At 44.2% G+C, this 21,959-nt stretch overlaps 1 protein-coding gene across 1 annotated transcript in view; it reads left to right on the top strand.

Moving 5' to 3' along the window:
* The window catches only part of LOC110126285 (collagen alpha-4(VI) chain-like), a 113,153-nt gene that overhangs the window by 74,881 nt on the left and 16,313 nt on the right, over positions 1–21,959 (top strand). The window contains 6 exon segments of the mRNA XM_070466998.1: positions 850–884; positions 4,829–5,333; positions 20,034–20,124; positions 21,180–21,194; positions 21,487–21,662; positions 21,664–21,959. Coding sequence (XP_070323099.1) covers positions 850–884; positions 4,829–5,333; positions 20,034–20,124; positions 21,180–21,194; positions 21,487–21,662; positions 21,664–21,959 — 1,118 coding nt within the window.

Genomic DNA, 21,959 nt, shown 5'->3' with positions numbered 1-21,959 from the left:
ATAGCCAATGGGAATTTGCTGTCTGGCTCAGGAAACCCAAACAGGGGCCCTGTATCAACCTAAAGGGGTGGGATGGGGAGGGAGGTTCAAAAGAGAGGGGATATGTGTCTACCTGTGGTTGATTCATGTTGAGGTTTGACAGAAAACAGCAAAATTCAGTAAAGAAGATAAATTAATTTAAAAACTTGCTTATAGAGTATTTGTAAGCCAGCACAAAGTACAGGCCACTGTGTCTTATGGCGCCCCTGAAAAGGATTTCAGCCTTATGATTATTTTTCATGTCCCAAGTGCAGAAGTACAGTGGGGGGAGGTAGGGAAGGGCGTGGAGCAGCTGAGGAGCAGAAAGTACTGGGGTCGATTGGAGAAGGGAACAGAGCAGAGAGGAAGGGGTCAAGGGAGCCGTGGAGGGTTCCAGGGGAGGTGCTGGGGGTAGGATGTCTTGCCTGTCACTCTAAAGAAATGTTACAGGAGTCACTGATGTAGAGACCCAAGAACTGAAGGCATTTCTCTGCTTTTGTGCTGAGATTCCTGGGTTAATCTTCTTCAAAATCAGATTTGATTCCATTCCTTTGTGAAGCAGATTAAAAAAAAAATAAAAGAAGGGTTCCCCTTGTCTACCTATCTCTAATAATATGGGCAGTGTATTATATATAAAATATTTAAAATATCCACTGGATCCAGAAATATAACTTCTGGAAAGTTTCATCTGCTGTGACAAATTTTGGGTTTTCTGCTGTGGATTAAAAAGTGTCAGATAGGCACTGATTCCTTATAAGCTTTCTAAGTCATGAGGGTGAGGAGGAATATGCTTCAAATTAAATCCTCCTTATTTTACCATCTTTCTAACAGCCTTGTGAAATCATCAAGTTCGCCTGTGAAAATTGCCATAAGTTGTTAGAAAGGCTCAAAGGAGACAGCGCTGTGAAGTGGGGAATGGAACATGCTTTGGGAGCATAAATCACCTGGGATTTGGAGAGGCATGGTCCATCCTGGGAGGGTCTTATAATTTATAATACATTCAGCTCAGTTCCCCCTTGGGTAAGTAACCTTCTGCAACATGATCTCAGAAATGAAGTGGATGATATGGAGAACAGTATGGAGGTTCCTTAAAGAACTAAAAGCAGAGTCACCACACTATCCTGTGATTCCACTCCTGGGTGTGTATCTGGAGAAAACCATAATTTAAAAAAATACATGCACCCCAGTGTTCCTTGCAGCAATATTTACAATAGTCAAGACATGGAAGCAACCTCAATGTCCATTGAGAGATGAATGGATAAAAAAGAATGTGGTATTATAGTGAAGTGGTCATATTCAGCGAAGTAAGTCAGAGAAAGACAAATCTCATATGATATCCCTTATGTGTGGCATCTAAGAAAAAAGTTATAAATGAACTTATTTACAAAATAAAAATAGAGCCACAAACATGAAACAAACCTATGGTTACCGAAGGGGAAATGGGGAGGAACAAATTAGGAATTTGGGATTAATATACTGGCTCAGATGGTAAAGCATCTGCTTGCAATGCAGAAGACCCGGGTTCGACCCCTGGGTTGGGAAGATCCCCTGGAGAAGGAAATAGCAACCCACTCCAGTACTCTTGCCTGGAAGATCTCATGGACAGAGGAGCCTGGTGGGCTACAGTCTATGGGGCCACAAAGAGTCGGACACGACTGAGCGACTTCACTTCACCTCATATATAAAATAGACAACCAACAAGGACCTACCGTATATAGCACAGGGAACTAAACTCAATATTTTGTAATAACCTACAAGGGAAAAACATGAAAAAGAATATATATACACATGTGCGTATAACCGAATTACTTTGTTGTACACCTGAAATGAACATGACATTATAAATAAACCATACTTCAATAAAATGAGATTAAAACAAATGAAACGGACAAAAGGCATGCTATCTCAACAGCGAAGAACCATTCCCCTACAGCATGGCCCCTCACACATGGTAATTTCACACCTGCCCTTCCGGGTGCTTCTTAACACATAACCGGCTAAGAGAAGCTCTGTTCTTTTATCTCATCCATTTAAACAAGGGAGATCAACAATGAGCCTTCAGTGACGAATGGACCCTTTTAAGTTGACATTTGAGTTTTAAAAATGGAGCTATGAATCATCAGATCTGAAGTAATGTTTGTCATATTCCCAGACTGAAATTCATTGACTGTCTTCAATGTACTTCAGGATACTTGCACTCCACAATATCCGCTGGCAATAGGAAGTGAGCATTGACTTGGCAAGTTGCTTAGTTCGGGTTCTCTCCAAAGCTTATCCCACCCCTCTTACACTAATTCTCCCATGTTCTGTCCCTTCCCATTCAGTTGCTGTTCAGAAAGATTCTGGATTTTTTTCTCCTAGAAATCATAAAAAATAATACCATTATCTTGACCACAAAGGAAAAGAGTTTCAAAGTTAAAAGTGAAACTCCTTTTACATTCAAAAGCATTGTGAAGTAAAAAATAAACAGAGAAAAAAGGGAAAACATATGCAGTATAAGCCAGGAACCCAGGGAAATGCCCTAACTTCCTTACTCTATCATATTGAAATATATAAAATCACTGCTACTCAATCATTTTCATCTACAAAAACAGACATTTTGTAATTTGCTAAATCTGAGTGTAAAAAACTTTTAGATTGAAAATGGGTCAACCACATGAATGGAAGATTTGGGAAAGAAAAATTATAACTGTAACAATGGTTGACTTCATAAGCAGTCAAAGAAAACAAATTAAAATATCTTTTGTTTCAAATTGTTTCAAATATATATATATATATTTTTCCCATTTATTTTTATTAGTTGGAGGCTCATCACTTTACAATATTGTAGTGGTTTTTGCCACACATTGACATGAATCAGCCATAGATCTACATGTGTTCCACATCCTGGTCCCCCCTCCCGCCTCCCTCCCCATCCTATCCCTCTGGGTCTTCCCAGTGCACCAGCCCTGAGCACTTGTCTCATGCATCCAACCTGGGCCAGTGATCTGTTTCACCCTTGATAGTATACTTGTTTCAATGCTGTTCTCTCAGAACATCCCACCCTCGCCTTCTCCCACAGAGTCCCAAAGTCTGTTCTGTACATCTGTGTCTCTTTTTCTGTTTTGCATATAGGGTTATCATTACCATCTTTTAAAATTCCATATACATGTGTTAGTATACTGTATTGGTCTTTATCTTTCTGGCTTACTTCACTCTGTATAATGGGCTCCACTTTCATCCATCTCATTAGAACTGATTCAAATGAATTCTTTTTAATGGCTGAGTAATATTCCATGGTGTATATGTACCACAGCTTCCTTATCCGTTCGTCTGCTGATGGGCATCTAGGTTGCTTCCATGTCCTGGCTATTATAAACAGTGCTGCAATGAACATTGGGGTGCATGTGTCTTTTTCAGATCTGGTTTCCTCGGTGTGTGTGCCCAGGAGTGGGATTGCTGGGTCATATGGCAGTTCTATTTCCAGTTTTTTAAGGAATCTCTACACTGTTCTCCATAGCGGCTGTACTAGTTTGCATTCCCACCAGCAGTGTAAGAGGGTTCCCTTTTCTCCACACCCTCTCCAGCATTTATTGCTTGTAGACTTTTGGATAGCAGCCATCCTGACTGGCGTATAATGGTACCTCATTGTGGTTTTGATTTGCATTTCTCTGATAATGAGTGATGTTGAGCATCTTTTCATGTGTTTGTTAGCCATCTGTATGTCTTCTTTGAAGAACTGTCTGTTTAGATCTTTGGCCCGTTTTTTGATTGAGTTGTTTATTTTTCAGATGAGAAAAAAGCCCCTATCCAAGGTTGAGAAGTGTAGGCATGTCAGTTGGCACAACTTTTCTGAAAAGCCTCTGGACAATATATTTATCAAAAGCCATAATTGCAGAGACTTATTTGGGGCTGTAATTGGACAGATATGCAAGGTTCAAATATTCTCATTACAAAGGGATGTTGGCATGAGACATCATAGTTCTCCAGATGATATTGCTCTAAATTTATTGATGGAAAGAATAGATGTTCATCATATATGAAGTGAAAAAAGAGGAGTCTGGCAGGCTACAGTCCATGGGGTCACAGAGAGTCAGACATGACTGAGCAACTAACACACACAATATTAATACTTAATTACTAATATTGCTATGTTCTGCTGTATATATGGTTTAAGATAGGTGTATATACATATATGTATGTGTGTGTGTGTGTATATAGTTTCTGAGTAGCTCAGTGTATTATATTTAAGTTCAGTACAGTGTGACTCAGCACTCAAAAGCAAGGACACAAACATAGTTCTTGAATCAGAGCTTGAGACAGTTCAGTCTGGAGTTGGTGGAGTGTACAGGCTCTTTATTATATAATATATATTATAATAATATAAATTATATATTATAATATAAATTTTCCTGTTCTGGCATTGGGGTGGGGATGCTGTTTCGCATATCACTTCATGACCCAAAATGTCTGTCAAGCTTCAGCCAGCAGGTAAAGGAAAGGAAAAGTATACTTTTTGGAGTAAGATGCTATCCCACTGAGAAATGTAGCCTTTGTTGCAGGCAGCCACACACCCAGTCAGAGACTGGGGTTCTTTCACTATGGGCAAAAGTGGGGAGTGGGTATTGGAGAGCAAGCTGAGGTCTCTGCCACACTCAGGCGGGAGTCACAGAGGCTTGAAGTTCTCAAAGGAGATGGTTTTCATATTGATGCTGGCAAACGTGTCTTTGCCTATGTCAATTAACAATGTCCTCTTTTCTCTCCCAAATCATTTCCCTTCCAGCATGTTCAGCAGGTAAATAACATTTGTTAATATTCATTCTGGCCTTCACCCATGTCTAGGCGTTTCCAAATGCCCAGTGTTCCCGACTGAGGTAGTCCTCGCCTTGGACATGTCAGATGACGTCTCCCAGTTGGATTGTGAGAAGATGAGAGACATTTTACTGTCTCTGCTGATGAAGATGGAAATCAGTGGGAGTAACTGCCCCATGGGAGCCCAGGTGGCCATTGTCTCCTATGGCAACGGAACCGATTACCTGGTTCGCCTCTCTGACCGCAAGGGGAGGCCCGCGCTCCTGCAGGCGGTCAGGGGGCTCTCGCCGGCAGGCTCATCTGGCAGCAGGCACCTTGGGGACGCCGTGAGGTTTGTGGTTAGACACGTATTCAAGCGCCTGCGTGCAGGCCCCCTCCTGAGGAAGGTGGCCGTGTTCTTCCAGGTGGGCTGGACCCGGGATGCAGGTTCTATCAGCACCGCCGTGCTGGAGCTCAGCGTGTTGGACATCACTGCTGTGGTCATCACTTTCACAGAGGACCACAACCCCCTGGATGCCCTGCTGGTGAGTGAGGGACTGAGGCTGGGCGGGGGCCCAGGGGTTAGTGCTCAGCATGTGGGGAGTGAGAGCTGGTCAGGGAAAGAATTCTCCAGCAACGGATGTATATGTGTGTGGGGGAGACAGGTGCAGGGATGTCTCATTACAGACTTGGCTGCCAGTGTTACTGCTGGTAGCCAGTGGCCATCCTTGAGTATATACTTCATGCCATGTGCCTTTTAAAGAGTCTTACTGAAGTCCCCTCAAACTCTGTAAGGTAGATGTCATTGTCGAGCTCCTTTTCAGAGTTAAGAATACTGAGGCTTAGACAGGTTAAGTGTGTCTTCAAAGTTCAAATATCTTGTTAGGTGCAGGCTGATTTTTATCTAACTTGAGAGCCTGTGCTTACCCACTCTGCTAACCTGTATGATGAAGCAGGGGACAGGGCAGGCAGTCCACAGACTGTGATTTATCTTCTCTATTTTACTTGGGTTGTATAAAACCCATGGGGGCTTCCCTGGTGGCTCAGTGGTAGAGAACCCACCTGCTAATGCAGGAGACTCAGGTTCAATCCCTGAGTTGGGAAGATCCCTGGAGGAGGAAGTGGCAACCCACTCCAGTACTCTTGCCTGGGAAATCCCATGGGCAGAGGAGCCTGGTGGGCTACAATCCATGGGATTGCAAAAGATTTGGACGTGACTAAGTGCTCAGCACATGCATACATAAAATCCATATCCACATACAAAGTGGATAAGGGGTACTTATTTTAAGGATGCAGCTATATGGATTTTCATATGTGTTTAAAGCCCAATGACCAACACATAGTTCAAGATAACTGAATACTTCAGGCATTCTGTATGTTTCCTCCTATGACCTTTCCAGCGTCTGTCACCATCAAATGGTTTCATCTGATCTGGTCCTTTGTGCAGATTGAATCCGACAGCATGTATCTCTTTGTATCTGGCTTCTTTCACTCAACTTACTGTCTGTTCTCTTGTTCATCCATATAGATTAATTTTTTATTGAGTAAGTTTTTAAAACTAAAGTTCTCTAGTGTTGTATGTATATAGCACACTTTATTTTTTGAAATTGAAAAATAGTTGATTTATAATTTTGTGTTTCAGGTGTATAGCTCAATGATTTGTGTGTATATATATATATATATGCATATCATATCATATATATATATATATATATATATATATATATATATATGAGTCTTTCTCAGATTCTTTTCCATTATAGATTGCCACAAGGTGTTGAATATAATTCCCTGGCTGTACAGTGGATCTTTGTTGTTTATCTATCTTGCATACAGTAGTGTGCATATGCTAATCCCAAACTCCTAACTTATCCCTCCTTCCTTTCTCCCCTTTGATAACCATATTTTAGTCTTCTACATGTACCACAATGTATTCATCGATCTAGTCTCTATACTTTTCTAACTAAAACCCATGTAAAACCTTCTTATGGGACATCTGGGATGATTTATAAGAATGAAAGATGATTTCCTTCTTAAGTGATTTCAATAGGCTGATGCATATAAGATGGAGCTATGTTCCATTGTCAATATTCAACTGTTTCTGACCTGCAAAAATGGAAATGTCATATGGTTCAATCTAATAGCTAAAAAAGTCATCTGTACTGGACTCTTTAGCTTTCTCTGAAAGTTGGGTGTGCAGTTTGTGCGGTAGGTGAGAGATTTTGTTGACATAGCTGTGAATATGCTTCTAGGAATCAATAGGTAAAATTGCGACAGCTTGTGAACTGTTGAGAAGGATGGACAAAATATCTTTAGTTTTCAGAAATAAAGTTAAGATACTGAGGATCAGTCCCTCTTGCCTCCCAGGATGTCTGGACAGGAATGGGTACGGGATGGTGGCAACTCTCAGTAACTGCCTTGAATCGATTAGTAAAGATAGAGTGAGACAAGTTGTTCTTGTTCAGTCACTAAGTTGTGTCCAACTCTTTGCTACCCCATGGACTGCAGCACACCAGGCTTCCTTGTCTTCCACTACCTCCCAGAATTTGCTCAAGTTCATGTCCATTGAAAGTGAAGAAGAAATAAACAGCCTCTTGATGAAAGTGAAAGAGGAGAGTGAAAAAGTTGGCTTAAAGCTCAACATTCAGAAAACTAAGATCATGGCATCTGGTCCCATCACTTCATGGCAAATGGATGGGGAAACAGTGGAAACAGTCGCAGACTTTAATTTTTGGGCTCCCAAATCACTGCAGATGGTGATTGCAGCCATGAATTTAAAAGATGCTTACTCCTTGGAAGGAAAGTTATGACCAACCTAGACAGCATATTAAAAACCAGAGACATTACTTTGCCAACAAAGATCTGTCTAGTCAAAGCTATGTTTTTTCCAGTGGTCATGTACGGATCTGAGAGTTGGACTATAAAGACAGCTGAGTGCTGAAAAATTGATGATTTTTAACTGTGGTGTTGGAGAAGACTCTCGAGAGCCCCTTGGACTGCAAGGAGATCCAACCAGTCCATCCTAAAGGAGATCAGTCCTGAATATTCATTGGAAGGACTGATGCTGAAGCTGAAACTCCAATACTTTGACTACCTCATGTGAAGAACTGACTCATTGGAAAAGACCCTGATGCTGGGAAAGATTGAGGGCAGGAGGAGAAGGGGACGACAGAGGGTGAGATGGTTGGATGGAATCACTGACTCAATGGACATGGGTTTGGGTAGGCTCTGGGAGTTGGTGATGGAGAGGGAGGCCTGGTGTGCTGCAGTCCGTGGAGTCGCAAAGAGTCGGACACGACTGAGCGACTGAACTGAACTGATGTCCATTGACTCAGTGATGCTATCCAACCATCTTATCCTCTGCTGCCCTCTTCTCCTTTTGTCTTCAATCTTTCTCAGCATCAGGGTCTTTTCCAATCAGTCAGGTCTTCATATCAGATGGCCAAAATATTGGAGCTTCAGCTTCAGCATCAGTTCTTCCAATGAACATTGGGGGTTGATTTCCTTTCAGATTGATGAATTTGATCTCCTTGCAGTTCAAGGGACTTTGGAGAGTCTTCTCCAGCACCACAATTCAAAAACATCAATTTTTTGTTGCTCAGCCTTCTTTATTGTCCAACTCTCACATCCATAAGTGACTGCTCTAAAAACCATAGCTTCGACTGTACGGACCTTTGTTGGCAAAGTTATGTCTTTGCTTTTTAATATGATGTGTAGGTTTGTCATAGGTTCCTTCCAAGAAGGAAGCTTCTTCTAATTTCATGGCTGCAGTCACCATCTGCAGTGATTTTGGAGCCCATGAAAAGAAATCAGTCACTGTTTCCATTTTCCCCTTGTACTTGCCATGAAGAGATGGGACCAGATGCCTTGATCTTAGATTTTTTTAATGTTGAGTTTTAAGACAGCTTTTTCACTCCCCTCATCAGGAGGCTCTTTGGTTCCTCTTTGATTTCTGCTGTAAGAGTGGTATCATTTGCATATCTGATGTTAATATTTCTCCCAGCAATCTTGATTCCAGCTTGTGATTCATCCAGCCCAGCATTTCCCATGATGTACTCTGTATGTAAGTTAAATAATCTACAGCCTTATCAAGTTCCTTTCCCAATTTTGAACCAATCAGTTGTTCCATTTAAGCTTCTAACTGTTGCTTCCTGACCTGCATATAGGTTTCTCAAGAGATAGGTAAGGTGGTCTGGTATTCCCATCTCTTGAAGAATTTTCCACAGTTTGTTGTGATCCACACAGTCAAAGGCTTTCGCCTAGTCAATGAAGCAGAAGTAGATGTTTTCCTGGAATTCCCTTACTTCTTGTATGATCCAACAAATGTTGGCAATTTCATCTCTGATTTCTTTGTCTTTTCTAAACCCAGCTTGTATATCTGGAAGTTCTCAGTATATATACTTCTGAAGCTTAGCTTAAAGGACTTTTAACATAACCTTACTAGCATGGGGAATGAGTGCAATTGCCCAATAGTTTGAATATTCTTTGACACTGCCCTCCTTTGTGGTTGGAATGAAAACTGACCTTTTCCAGTCCAGTGGACACTGCCGAATTTTCTAAATTTGCTGACATATTGAGTGTAGCACTTTAAAAACATCATCTTTTAGGATTTTAAATAGCTCAGCTGAGATTCCATCACCTCTACTAGCTTTGTTCATAGTAATGTTTCATAAGGCCCACTTGACTTTACATTCCAGGATGTCTGGCTCTAAGTGCATGACCATACCACCCTGGTTATCCCAGTCATTCAGACCTTTTTTGTATTGTTCTTCTGTGTATTTTTGCCACCTCTTCTTAATCTCTGTTAGGTTTTTACTGTTTTTGTCCTTTATCATGGCCATCCTTGCATGAAATGTACCCTTGATATCTCCAATTCTCTTGAAGAGATCTCTATTCTATTGTTTCCCTCTATTTCTTTGCATTGTTCACTGAACAAGGCCTTCTTATCTCTCCTTGCTATTCTCTGGAACTCTGCATTCTGTTGGGTATATCTTTCTTTTTCTCCCTTGCTTTTTGCTTCTCTTCTTTTCTCAGGTGTTTGTAAAGTCTCCTCAGACAACCACTTCGCCTTCTTGCATTTCTTTTTCTTTGGGATGGTTTTGGTCACCACCTCCTGGACAATGTTAGGAACCTGTTTCCATAGTTCTTCAGGCACTCCATCTGCCAGATCTAGTCATTTTAATCTGTTTATCACCTACACTGTATAATCATAAGAAATTTGATTTAGGTAATAACATGAATGGCATAGTGGTTTTCCCTACTTTCTTCAATGAAAGCCTGAATTTTGCAACAAGGAACTCATGAAATGAGTCACTGTCAGCTCCAAGTCTTGTTTTTGCTGACTGTATAGAGCTTCTCCATCTTTGGGTGCAAAGAATATAATTAATCTGATTTTGGTATTGACCATCTGGTAATGTCTATGTGTAGAGTCATCTCTTGTATTGGAAAAAGGTGTGGGAAAGGGATTGCTGGAAAGGATTTGTTGTTGTTGGAAAATGGTGTTTATTATGACCAGAGCATGTTTTTGGCGTGGTTCTCCCCTTCATGTATCACAGCCTTGAAGTGGTGAGGGGGCTTGCATAATTCAATGAAGCTATGAGTCATGCCATTCAGTGTCACCCAAGATGGATGGGTCATAGTGGAGAATTCTGACAAAATGTGATTTTCTGGAGGAGGGAAATGCAACCACTCCAGTATTCCTGCTGCAAGAACCCCATGAACAGTACATGAAGACGAAAAGATGTCACACTGAAAGAAGAATTCCCCAGGTCAGAAGGTGCCCAACATGCTACTGTGGAAGAAGGGAGGACAGTTACTAATAGCTCCAGGAAAAAGGAAGCCGCTGGGTCAAAGAGCAAATGACGCTCAGCTGTGGAGGTGTCTGGCGGTGAAAGTTAAGTGTGATGCTCTAAAGAAGAACATTGCATAGGGACCTGGAGTGTTAGGTCCATGAATCAAGGTAAGCTGGACATGATCAAGTAGGATATGGCAAGAGTGAACATCGGCATCTTAGGAATCAGTGAACTAAAATGTCTTTTTGTACTGTTCATGGGGTTATTGTGGCAGCCAGTGAACTAAGATGGATGAGTATGGGCAAGTTTAATTCAGATGACCATTATGTCTGCTACTGTGGGCAAGAATCTCTTAGAATAAATGGAGTAGCCCTCATAGTTAATGAAAGAGTCCAAAATGCAGTGCCTTAGTTCAGTGTCAAAAAAGACAGAATGATCCTGGTTCATTTCCAGAGTAAACCATTCAACACCACAGTAATCCAAGTCTATGCCCCAACCACCGATGCTGAAGAAGCTGAAGTTGACCAGTTCCATGAAGACCTACAAAACCTTCTATAACTAACAGCAAAAAATATGTCCTTTTCATCATAGAGCATTGGAATGCAAAAGTAGAAAGTCAAGAGATCCCCAGAGTAACAGGCAAATTTGGCCTTTGAGCACAAAATGAAGCAAGAAAAAGGCTAACAGAATTTTTCCAAGAGACAAGTTATGCCTTATTATTTTTATTTTTATTGAAGTATAATTAACTTACAATATTTTATTGGCTTCAAGTGTGTATAACATAGTGATTCAATATTTTTATACATTACAAAATGATCACCACAGTAAATCTAGTCATGATATGTCACCATGAAAGATGTTGCATAGTTATTGACTGTCTTCCCCATACTCTACGTTTCATACCTGTGAGTCATTTACTTTGTAATGGGAAGTTTGTACGTCTTAACCTCCCTCACCGACTTCTCTCATCCCCCCCCACACCCCTCTCTGGCAACCACCTGTTTGTTTTCCGTATCTACGAGTCTTTCTGTTTTGTTATGTTTGTTTATTTGTTATATTCCACACATGAGTGAAATCAGGTTGTAATTTGTTTCTCCATCTGATTTAGTTCACTTAGCATAATACCATCTAGGTCTGTCCATGTTGTTGTCACCTATGGCAAGATTTCATTCTGTTTATGACTGATATTTCATTGTGTGCCTGTGCATACACATCTGTGTGTGTGTGTGTGTGTGTGTGTGTATCTGTATGTGTGTGTGTGTGTGTGTGTGTGTGTGCGTGCAGTGTGTTCAGTCACTAAATTGTGTCTGACTCTTTGTGACACCATGGACTGTAGCCCACCAGGTTCTTCTGTCCATGATGTTTTCCTGTCAAGAATAGTGGAGTGGGTTGCTATTTCCTACTCCAGGGAATCTTCCCAACCCAGGAATTGAATCCGTGTTTCTTGTACCTCCTGCATGGGCAGACAGATTCTTCACCATTGTGCCACCTGGGAAGCATATATATATATGTATAGTCCTCTCTGTCCATGGATATATATGAAAGTGTGAAAGGGAAAGTGCTAGTCACTCAGTCATGTCCAACTCTTTGTGACCTCATGGACTGCAGCCTGCCTGCCAGGCTCTTCTGTCCATGGAATTCTCCAGGCAAGAATACTAGAGTGGGTAGCCATTCTCTTCTCCAGGGGATCTTCCTGACCCAGGGATTGAACCTGGGTCTCCTGTATTGCAGGCAGATTCTTTACCCTCTGAGCCACCAGGAAAGCATACACACACACGACATCTTTTTTATTCATTCATCTGTTGAGGGATACTTGGGTTGCTTCCATTTCATAGCTGTTGTAAATAATGCTGCCATGAACACAAGTGTGCATATATCTTTTGTATGTGTATTTTGTTCTGTTTGGGTAAATACCCAGAAGTGACATTGCTGGATCATATGGTAGTTCTATATTTAGTTTTTGAGGAACCGCTATACTGATTCCACAGTAGCTGCACCTGTTTACATTCTTACCAACAGTGCATGAGGCTTCCCTTTTCTCCACATCTTCACCAATGCCTGGTCTTTTTTTGACGATACCATTCTTCCAGGTATGAAATGACGTTTCATTGTGGTTTTGATTTCCCTGGTTATTAGTGATGTTGAGCATCTTTTCATGTATCTTTTCATACATGGCCATCTGTATGTTTTTGGAAAAATATTCAGGTCCTCTGCCCATTTGGTAGTCAGGTTGTTTTTTCAATGCTGAGTCGTATGCATTCTTTCTGTACTCATTGGACATACAGTTTGCAGATATATTTCCCATTCAGTGGTCTGCCTTTTATTTCTGCTGATAGTTTCCTTCACTGTGCAAAAGCTTTTTAGTTCACTGCCAGCTGAAAGGTACTTGCATCTCAGTTCTATCCTTTTTTTGTTGTTGTTCCACTCTCCTCTTCATTCCTTAGACATATTCTTATCCCAAGATGCTGAGGAATCACTCTGTGCCTTAAATTTAACATTTAGGAAGGATGTTAAGCAGTACTTGCTAGCTCAAATGTAGCGAATGACCTTGGTTCTTGTGACATTGGCAATGAGATAAACCATAAAATGATAATCACATCCTCAGAGCCTTTTAGAAAATCCTCATTTCTTTCACAACTGGGCAGATTGCATCCCATAACCTCCCCCACTCTGTGCTTTATCCTTTGTGGAATTGAGTTAGGAGAGTGAGAATATCCTGTAATTTTCCTTCTGAATCATCTGCCTGAGGGCTCCCTGTGGTGATCTGTGGGGCTTTTTGTCTTTCATCTCTATGTTATTTTATTTTTTAGAATAACTTATTATTCTAATGCTTCTCAAAAAATGATGGTGGTTCAATTTAAAATGATTGTATAAACTGATCCCCTAATTTCTCAGTCCATTTAAACATGCTTGGAAGTTGTGGGGCATGTTGGAAAGATTTCTTAAGCCATCCATTTTATCAACCTGAGCTCTAAATAAAGCAGTATTATAACACTTGGGCTATTTGTGTCAAATCCCATTAAGAACTGTCCAGTTGTCTTGTGTCCTAAAACATAAGACTTAATTTGCACCCCCTTTTAAAGTCTAAAAATGGAACATTACAGGGGAAATGCAACTTGTGTGCCTCATTTTAAATTTCATTTTTCTTTATAAAAAATCTAGCATTTGTTCCTTTGAAACAATAGCTTTTAAAATAGCTCACATTTATTGATCCAGGTGCTATTCAAAGATCTTCCCATGTATAGATTCATTTAATCCTTCCAACAATTCAAATAGATAAGTGATGTTTTTTCAGATGATAAACTGAGGCACAGAGAAGAAAATAAGTTTCTCAGGGTCCGGAATCCCCATTCACAATGAGATTTTAATCCAAAAGTCAAAAATAGAAAAATAAGATAATCGAGAAGTTCTCAGCTCCTCCTGCGTATTAATTAGTTTTATCTATACAAGAGAAGGAAATGGCACCCACTCCAGTATTCTTGTCTGAAGAATCCCATGGACAAAGGAGCCTGGTGGGCTACAGTCCACAGGGTCACACAGAGTCAGACTGAGTGACTAACACACACACACATACAAGAATACTGTGAGAAAGATTGATGAACTGGCTCTATTTCTCTTTCTGTGTATTGCTCTTAAAAAATAATTCCTAAGAACTGGCTATCATGGAGACAAAAGCCATTAGCTGTAGAAGATGAAAATATTAACAGGAAGGCCAAAGGGATTTGGCGGGGGGCGGGGGGGCGTAATTTAAAAATGATATAATTTAGAAGTCAGAAAAGTTCCAGGAGGACATTCATCTTCTTTTTTTTTTTTTTTCTGAGGGATGTGCTGGGTTGTCCAGACACACACCCAGAGGCCGTGGATGACCTGTTGCTGAGGCCCTGTGGGCTGCTGGTTTTGACTAGATTGTTAACCACCCAAGAGGGACCACCAGGATCAGAAGCCAGGGGCAGGAATTAGGCAGTGAGGTTTTAAACCCCGGCTTCGCCCCTTGTGTAACCTGGACGTGTGATTTGTCAGTGGTGCTTCAATTTAGTCACATGTGGAATGGGATAAACTCACAGATCTGCCGTGAGAGCTACAAGAGGTAGTGTTCACAGGGACATCCGACACTTTCTGTGTACACAGAGTGCAGGCCATTGTTACTGCTGTCTCCTCAAGGGCATTCGTTACCAGTGCGCCTTTGCCTAGCAACTGCACGTGAAGTTGGGAAGCTTCCATTTATTTATAGCACCTGTGAAGTTCCAGCCGCCGTGCTATGTGCTTTTCGTGCCTTGTCATCATCACTCCACACTCCCCAAGGTGTGTTCACGGGACCAGCAACCTATCAGGCTCACCCAGGTTTGCGAGAAACGCCAAAGCTTAACCTTTCTCCCTGACCCAGTCTATCAGGCTCTGCATCGTTAATGAGCTCCCTTCATGGTTTCCATGAATGGCAGAGTCTGAGGGGTCTTGGGCTGATCCTCATACTAATCCTGCAAGTTAATTATGATAAAACATTTCCCAGAGGAAGTGAGGGAAGGTCAGAGCTGAACTGACTTGCTCTAAACGACACAGTCTTGAATTCGCACCCTGGAGGTCTGATTCCCGGGTTCCCCTCTGTCACTCAACACCCCCAATCCAAGGCTGGCCCCCAGCATTTGCTGGGACAGCCAGAAAGAGCCGGCAGCTTCGTGGCGTTCCTGGTGGGGCCCTGTCCGCTGCCTGGAGCTGGGATGAGATGCCAGATGGTTTCTAACTCTGCTTCCCTGGGGTCCCATCAGCCCTTCCTCAGCTCACGGTGACTCCTGCTTCTTAGCACTGGCTTCCTTCCCCTCTTCTTCCATCTGCCCAAGCCAAGAGCCTCCTCCCGCTCATTCCCAGGAAAGAGCATCATCCTGCGGCTTCTGGGAATTCAGCCCAAAAGCAGTCAAGTATTGATTTGAACCTTGCGGGTTTCTTGAGCTCAGGGCCCACAGACTGAGTGTTCTTTAATGCTGGGGGCTGAGGTTTGAAGGTTGTCTGTATCCTTCAAGAATGTTACCTATTTTAAAAAAAGAGAAAGTTTATGCAAATCCCCGTGCTTTATCCTCTCCGGCCCCTCCACCACGCACCATTTCTTTCCGTTCAGTTCAGTCCCTCAGTCGTGTCCGACTCTTTGCAACCCCACGGACTGCAGCACGCCAGGCCTCCCTGTCCATCACCAAATCCCGGAGTTTACCTGTCTTTAAAGAGGAGAGTGAAAAAGTTGGCTTAAAACTCAACATTCAGAAAACTAAGATCATAGCATCTGGTCCCATCACTTCATGGCAAATAGATGGGGAAGCTGTGGAAACAGTGTCAGATTTTATTTTTTTGGGCTCCAAAATCACTGCAGATAGTGATTGCAGCCATGAAATTAAAAGACACTTACTTCTTGGAAGGAAAGTTATGACCAACCTAGATAGCATATTAAAGAGCAGAGACATTACTTTGCCAACAAAGGTCTGTCTAGTCAAGGCTGTGGTTTTTCCAGTGGTCATGTATGGATGTGAGAGTTGGACTGTGAAGAAAGCTGAGCACAGAAGAATTGATGGTTTTGAACTGTGGTGTTGGAGAAAACTCTTGAGAGTCCCTTGGACTGCAAGGAGATCCAACCAGTCCATCCTAAAGGAGATCAGTCCTGGGTGTTCATTGGAAGGACTGATGCTGAAGCTGAAACTCCAGTACTTTGGCCACCTCATGCGAAGAGTTGACTCATTGCAAAAGACTCTGATGCTGGGAGGGATTGGGGGCAGGAGGAGAAGGGGACGACAGAGGATGAGATGGCTGGATGGCATCACCGACTTGATGGACATGAGTTTGAGTAAACTCCGGGAGCTGGTGATGGACAGGGAGGCCTGGCGTGCTGTGATTCACGGGGTCGCAAAGAGTCAGACACGACTGAGCAACTGAACTGAACTGAACTGAAGATCCCCCGGAGAAGGAAATGGCAACCCACTCCAGTACTCTTGACTGGAGAATTCCATGGACTGAGAAGGCCTGGCATGCTACAATCCATGGGGTCGCAAAGAGTCGGAGACGACTGAGCGACTTCACCGCACTTCGGTCTCATCAGAGCACAGATGGACTTTCAGAGGGGAAGCTGGTTGATGGAGTCACGAGAGGTGCTGATTCACACTGCAGTGCATCCCTGAGCTGTTGTGCATCACGTAGCTTGTGTTTCAGGCACCTGTTGGTGAGATTTCCTCCTCTGGCGCTGAGGGACATCTGCAGTGGGGATCATGGGGCCGGGTTCCTCTTTTCACGCTGACATTCCCTCTCTCAGGATCCCTCTGCTTGAGCCTTCTTCAGAATCATCTTGTTTGTCTACCTTATCAGCGACTGTGCCGGCAAGCCCGAAGTCAAAGTAATGAGCTGTTAATGAACAACAGCTAGATGCAAATAAGTCTAAAGTGAATCAGAGGTCCCCACAGACCTCCACTGTATCTTTGTTTACTTGTTCCCACAATTTGATCTTTGCAAGTTTTAAGCGTTATCATAAAAGCATTCTTCCTTGGAGTTTAAAAAAAGATAAAAGTTTTGTAGTGACTCCAGTTCAGTTGGATTTGGTTGTTCTCCAGCCAGCAGAACAGCGGACGGAGGAGTTCAGCTGCTGTGAGCAGAAAGTTAACACCGTGTTTCGAACAAGGCAGATGCAGGGAACACTAATGAAGGACCAGGCTGTGTTGAGACAGGAAGAAACCCAGCAGCACTGACTCCTACCCCAAGTGCTGTTGTTGGGGAAATAGGCCAAAGGCTTGTCCAAGGCCACCCAGCCGACTCCAGCAAACCAAGGGCTAGGACCTGAGTTCCCGACACCTAGTTCCATTGATGTTGCCTAGAACTTTCCTTTATAATTAATGCAAACTTGAGGGTATGCTTGAATTTATTTGAAGTCTTTCATACTACCTCTAAAAGTCTCATCAATTTTGCGTTTTATAAGACACTTTAACCATGTTTCCCACCATTTAAGCATAATATTCCCCAGGTTAGCCTTTTCCCACAACTCCTGGAGGAAAGTCCACATTCCCAGTGTGACCCCAGACTTCTCATATCTCCTGGAACACTGCTGTGGATCCTTGTTTCAGAAGCCTTCCAAGCTGCCTCACGTGGTTTCCAGGAAAGCTGTTAATGTGCCACATCCATGCCGACAGTGTTGTCTCTAATGCTTGGTGATTTATTACGCCCACTTTAGTTTGGTCGGCACTCAGATCTGATGACTGTGTGGGATGGATCTGAGTGTTGGGTGTTGGCAACTTCGCACTCGCTGCTCGTGTCAGCTTCCTCCATCTGGCTGGGTGTTGCAGGATTTCAGATGTGCTGCCTGTTGGAGTCTGTCTTCTCCTGTCTCTGGGGGTAGAGGATGTTGAGAAGAATCATGAATAACCACTGCTTATCTCTGGGCATCCGTGCATGCTGTTCCTTCACACCATAGTGCTTTTTTGCCAGTTGAGGGTCGTCCTGATTCTCCCCAAAGTGCCAGATGTCGTTATCCTCATCAGGTTCCCTTTATCCATCTGCTTTGAAATGAATCTCCGGTTCCTGTGTTACTAAAACGTGTTATGGGGTCTCTTTCTTTCTTGAAAATGGTTTCTCCATCCTTCCACTTAGGTTTTAAGGCTCTTTGAAGGTGTGACTCTGTCATTTTTGTGTCTCCAAATGGTTTGTTATGTCTTTTACATAGCAGCTGTTTCATCTGTCTCGCTTGACTCGAATCAATAAGTCAGGAAAAAGCCTCATTTTGGATGGCTTTTAGCACGGAAGACTTAGGAATGTTCTCATGTTTGTTTTGTGTTATAAAAAGTTCCACTCTAGGTATTTCTTTCCCCACAAGGGTTTTTCCTTCAGGAAAGCTCAGTGTGAAGGATCACGCTGGGGATACACGGCAGTCCTATCAGAAAGAGTGAATGCTCTGTAAGGCGTGTGTGTTCCAGAATGTTCTTTTCCAAAGTAAACCCCGCCCGTCTGCTCCCTGAGGACAAGCATGACATCTTTGCATGCTGAGCACCTTGCCACCAGAGGAGGGGCCAGGTCTGCTTGGTCCCAGCAAAAGGGATGCAGGGGGCAGTGCTGACTCCCAGGGAGGTACTGTCCTACACGCTTTAAAAAAATGATTTATTTTATATGTTTATTTGGCTGTGCTGGGCCTTAGTTGCAGCGTGCGGTTTTCTCTTGTGGACCACAGGCTCAGGAGCTGTGGTACTCGGGCTTGGCTGCCCCACACAGGCATGTGGGGTCTTTCCCAACTAGGGATCGAACCTGTGCCCCCTGCACTGGAAGGCAAATTCTCAACGAGGAAAGTCCCTGTCCTACATGCTTTGACAGAGTGGAAAACCACATGGCCATGACTAAGCTTAGATCTGGCTCTTTGCAATCCACACCTCAATTCCTGAGAGAAATAATATGAAAGTATTTCTAATCATTACAAGGTGGAAGCCCTGCAAACAGCCTGCATTAGCCAGAGCTTTCTTGCCCCAGTCTCAGGGGCTCGACACCAGGAAGTGTTATTTCTTCATCTGTCACCAGTGATGTGGGTTCCTTGGGGGTGTGGGTGAAGGGAAGGGTACTTTGCTGCATTTAGGACCCAGGCTCCTTCTGTCAGTGACCCCATCATGCCCTAGGGCCTCAAGGCCTTTTCTGAATCCCCCACAGCTGGCTGCCAAAGGAGGCGGGGGAGCTCGTGCATACCCTGGAAATGGCGTTCACCGCCTCCACCTCCATGCTGTTGGCTAGGCCCTGGTCATATGGTCCAAGTGACTGCAGGGAAGGATGAAAATGTAGTCTAGTTTTCAGAAGAAGAGAGAATAAGTTTGTTGGTTGTCTAGCCAGTTATCACACTGACCTTGCTGGATTCATTACTGTTAATATAATTTGTCTTTTAAACCTGATATCAGTTACTAAATTAATCATTATAGGAAAGGTTCTGTGAAGGAGACAAATGGATTTGTCATCCCTACAAAACCTTCCCTGATTCTCCCTCCTTCTTACCAGCTCTGGACTCTGATGATTTCTGCCTCCTTCCATCCTGGTGGCTTATGACCTGGATCTGTGGCCATGTCCTTGAAGGGTCTGCATGTTCATGATTAATAACTCCCACCACACTGCATCACACACGGTGGACAATTGCTGAAGATTTACAGAATTTATAGATGACTGAAGCCTTAACTCCCTTACCCTCACTCCAACACAACCTGACGTTGGTTGAGTTTTATACACGTGGCCACACCTCACGTGGCCACACCTCATGTGTCCAGCCTCCAGGTTAGGACTGGAGAACTAAGTGACTATAAATAGCTGGACTAGAAATGCCAAATTATATAGACATAGAGAGTTACACGTGTTCTTTAAAAATATCATATTAATGTTTTTCTCATCTGAATTGGAAGGTGCATGAAAAATATGGCCTGAGATTTAGCTCTGCTAATGATAACCTCGTGTATGTGTTGGCACTAGATGAATAGAAACAACAGATTTCATCTGTATGTCTGGGAGACGGAGAGCCAGCAGCTTGCGGAAGGCATGGCCCGCTGCACTCTCTGCTGTGGTAAGCCTGGACGGCACTGCTGCTGGGATTGATGTCTTCAGAGCAGGGTGAATTAGCTGGTGGCCACAGGCCAGCTCTGCTCCACAGATGTGTATCAGTTTTTCTTGGGAAGTCAGAATGGGCTGGAGAGTCTCAGACACGGCATTCCCTTGTGGCCACAGTCAGCCAGAGATGCGCGATGCCTGCCCCCTTTGGAAAGAAAGTGTCTGCTAGTGCCCCGCCATCCGGTCCCTCCCGCTCCCTAGCTTCTCATCCCAGCCCCTCTGCCTCCTTACCGGTCCTGCCAAGGCTCCTGGATATGCCTGGGTTCATGTCCCTTCCTCATTGGCCCATTAGTGTGACAGGCAGACCACTGAACGAAGGTCAAGAGCCTTGAGTTCTCAGCCTGGAATTGCCATTGGCCACCAGCAGGGTCTCGGAGAGACCCCAGCTTCCCACACCTAACACCGGCCTGGACACAGAAAGATCAGTGTTGCTGAAACCCACGCACGCCCACGTGTGAAGAGCTGTCTTGCACATCACCTCCCCTGGGGCCACCCCGAGTCCTGGACAGGAAAGCAAAAGGGAGATTCTGTGGCTCCCTCTTTTGAATCCACACTAAGTCCTAAAACTGCCATGAGAGGCGTGGCTCTGAAAACCTGGTCAGATACAGGAACTGCTGTTCGTGGAGCTCGTTACAGCTGATGAACTGCTTTCCCGTTCACTATTGTGTTTGACGCTGTGGTCTCTCTGGGCCTGTGCCCACCTCCTGCACAAGCGAAAACCCAGCTGGAGTTTGTGGAGCCTGAGCTTTGACCACACAGGCATTGTTCTGAGCACCTACGTATATTAACTCATTTTAAAGTTAAAAACTGCGCAAACAGCTCCATAAGGGAGGTTTATTATTACGAGTATCATTATCTCCATCGGTGGAGAAGGCAATGGCACCCCACTCCAGTATTCTTGCCCGGAAAATCTCATGGACGGAGGAGCCTTGTAGGCTACAGTCCATGGGGTCGCAGAGTTGGACCCGACTGAGCGACTTCACTCTCACTTCCGCTTTCTATCTCCATCAGACAGATGTGCCCCAGGTCACACACCCAGTAAGAGGCCGGCCTGACTGTACCAAGTAGCGGGGCTGTGAACCTAGGGGTTAGGAAGCCATATGGCCTAGTGGCTAGAAACATTAACTGTGGAGTCAGATGTACTCTCAACTCTGCCTTCTGAAAACCAGGCATGTTTATTTACGTGCCCGTCTGCTGGCCGAAGTCAGCCCCAGGCAGGCAGGCTTCAGCAGCCGCTCTCCTTACTGAGTGCCGGGAAGCATGTGTGCCTGGCAAGGGAAAGGACACATGGTAACCCGGCTTCTCCTCCGCAGATCAGTGCCTTCCGGCCCGGAGTGTGGGCGGAGCACGCCCAGGCCCCTGCAGGTGGACGTGGACATCGCCTTTGTGGTGGATGGCTCTCGCGGCGGGGGCGCCGATCTCTACCGCGCAACCTTGACCCTGGTGGACGCCGTGCTCGAAGAGGTGGAGGTGGCTAGGCAGCCGAGCGCGTCCCCCCCGTGGAGCCTGCGTGGCCCTGGTGACACACACGACCCCCGGCTTCTGGCCTGGAGGGGGGCGGTCCCCTGTGCTCGAAGGCTTCCACCTGACCGCGTATGGCCACCGGACGCAGATGCAGAGGAGCGTCTGCGAGGCCGTGGGCCACCCCCTGCGGGGAGTGCCCGCCCTGGGCCATGCCCTGGAGTGGACGCTGGAGAAGGTGCTCCCGGCTGTCCCGCTGCTCTGGAGGGCTCAGGTCCTCTTTACCATCGTGGCCAGCGAGACCAGCAGCTGGGACAGGGAGAAATTAAG

Source organism: Odocoileus virginianus, chromosome 4 (assembly GCF_023699985.2).
Source record: "Odocoileus virginianus isolate 20LAN1187 ecotype Illinois chromosome 4, Ovbor_1.2, whole genome shotgun sequence".
Classification (NCBI taxonomy): Eukaryota; Metazoa; Chordata; class Mammalia; order Artiodactyla; family Cervidae; genus Odocoileus; species Odocoileus virginianus.
Note: the sequence above shows the minus strand (reverse complement) of the source record. Positions and strands in the feature narration are given on the sequence as shown.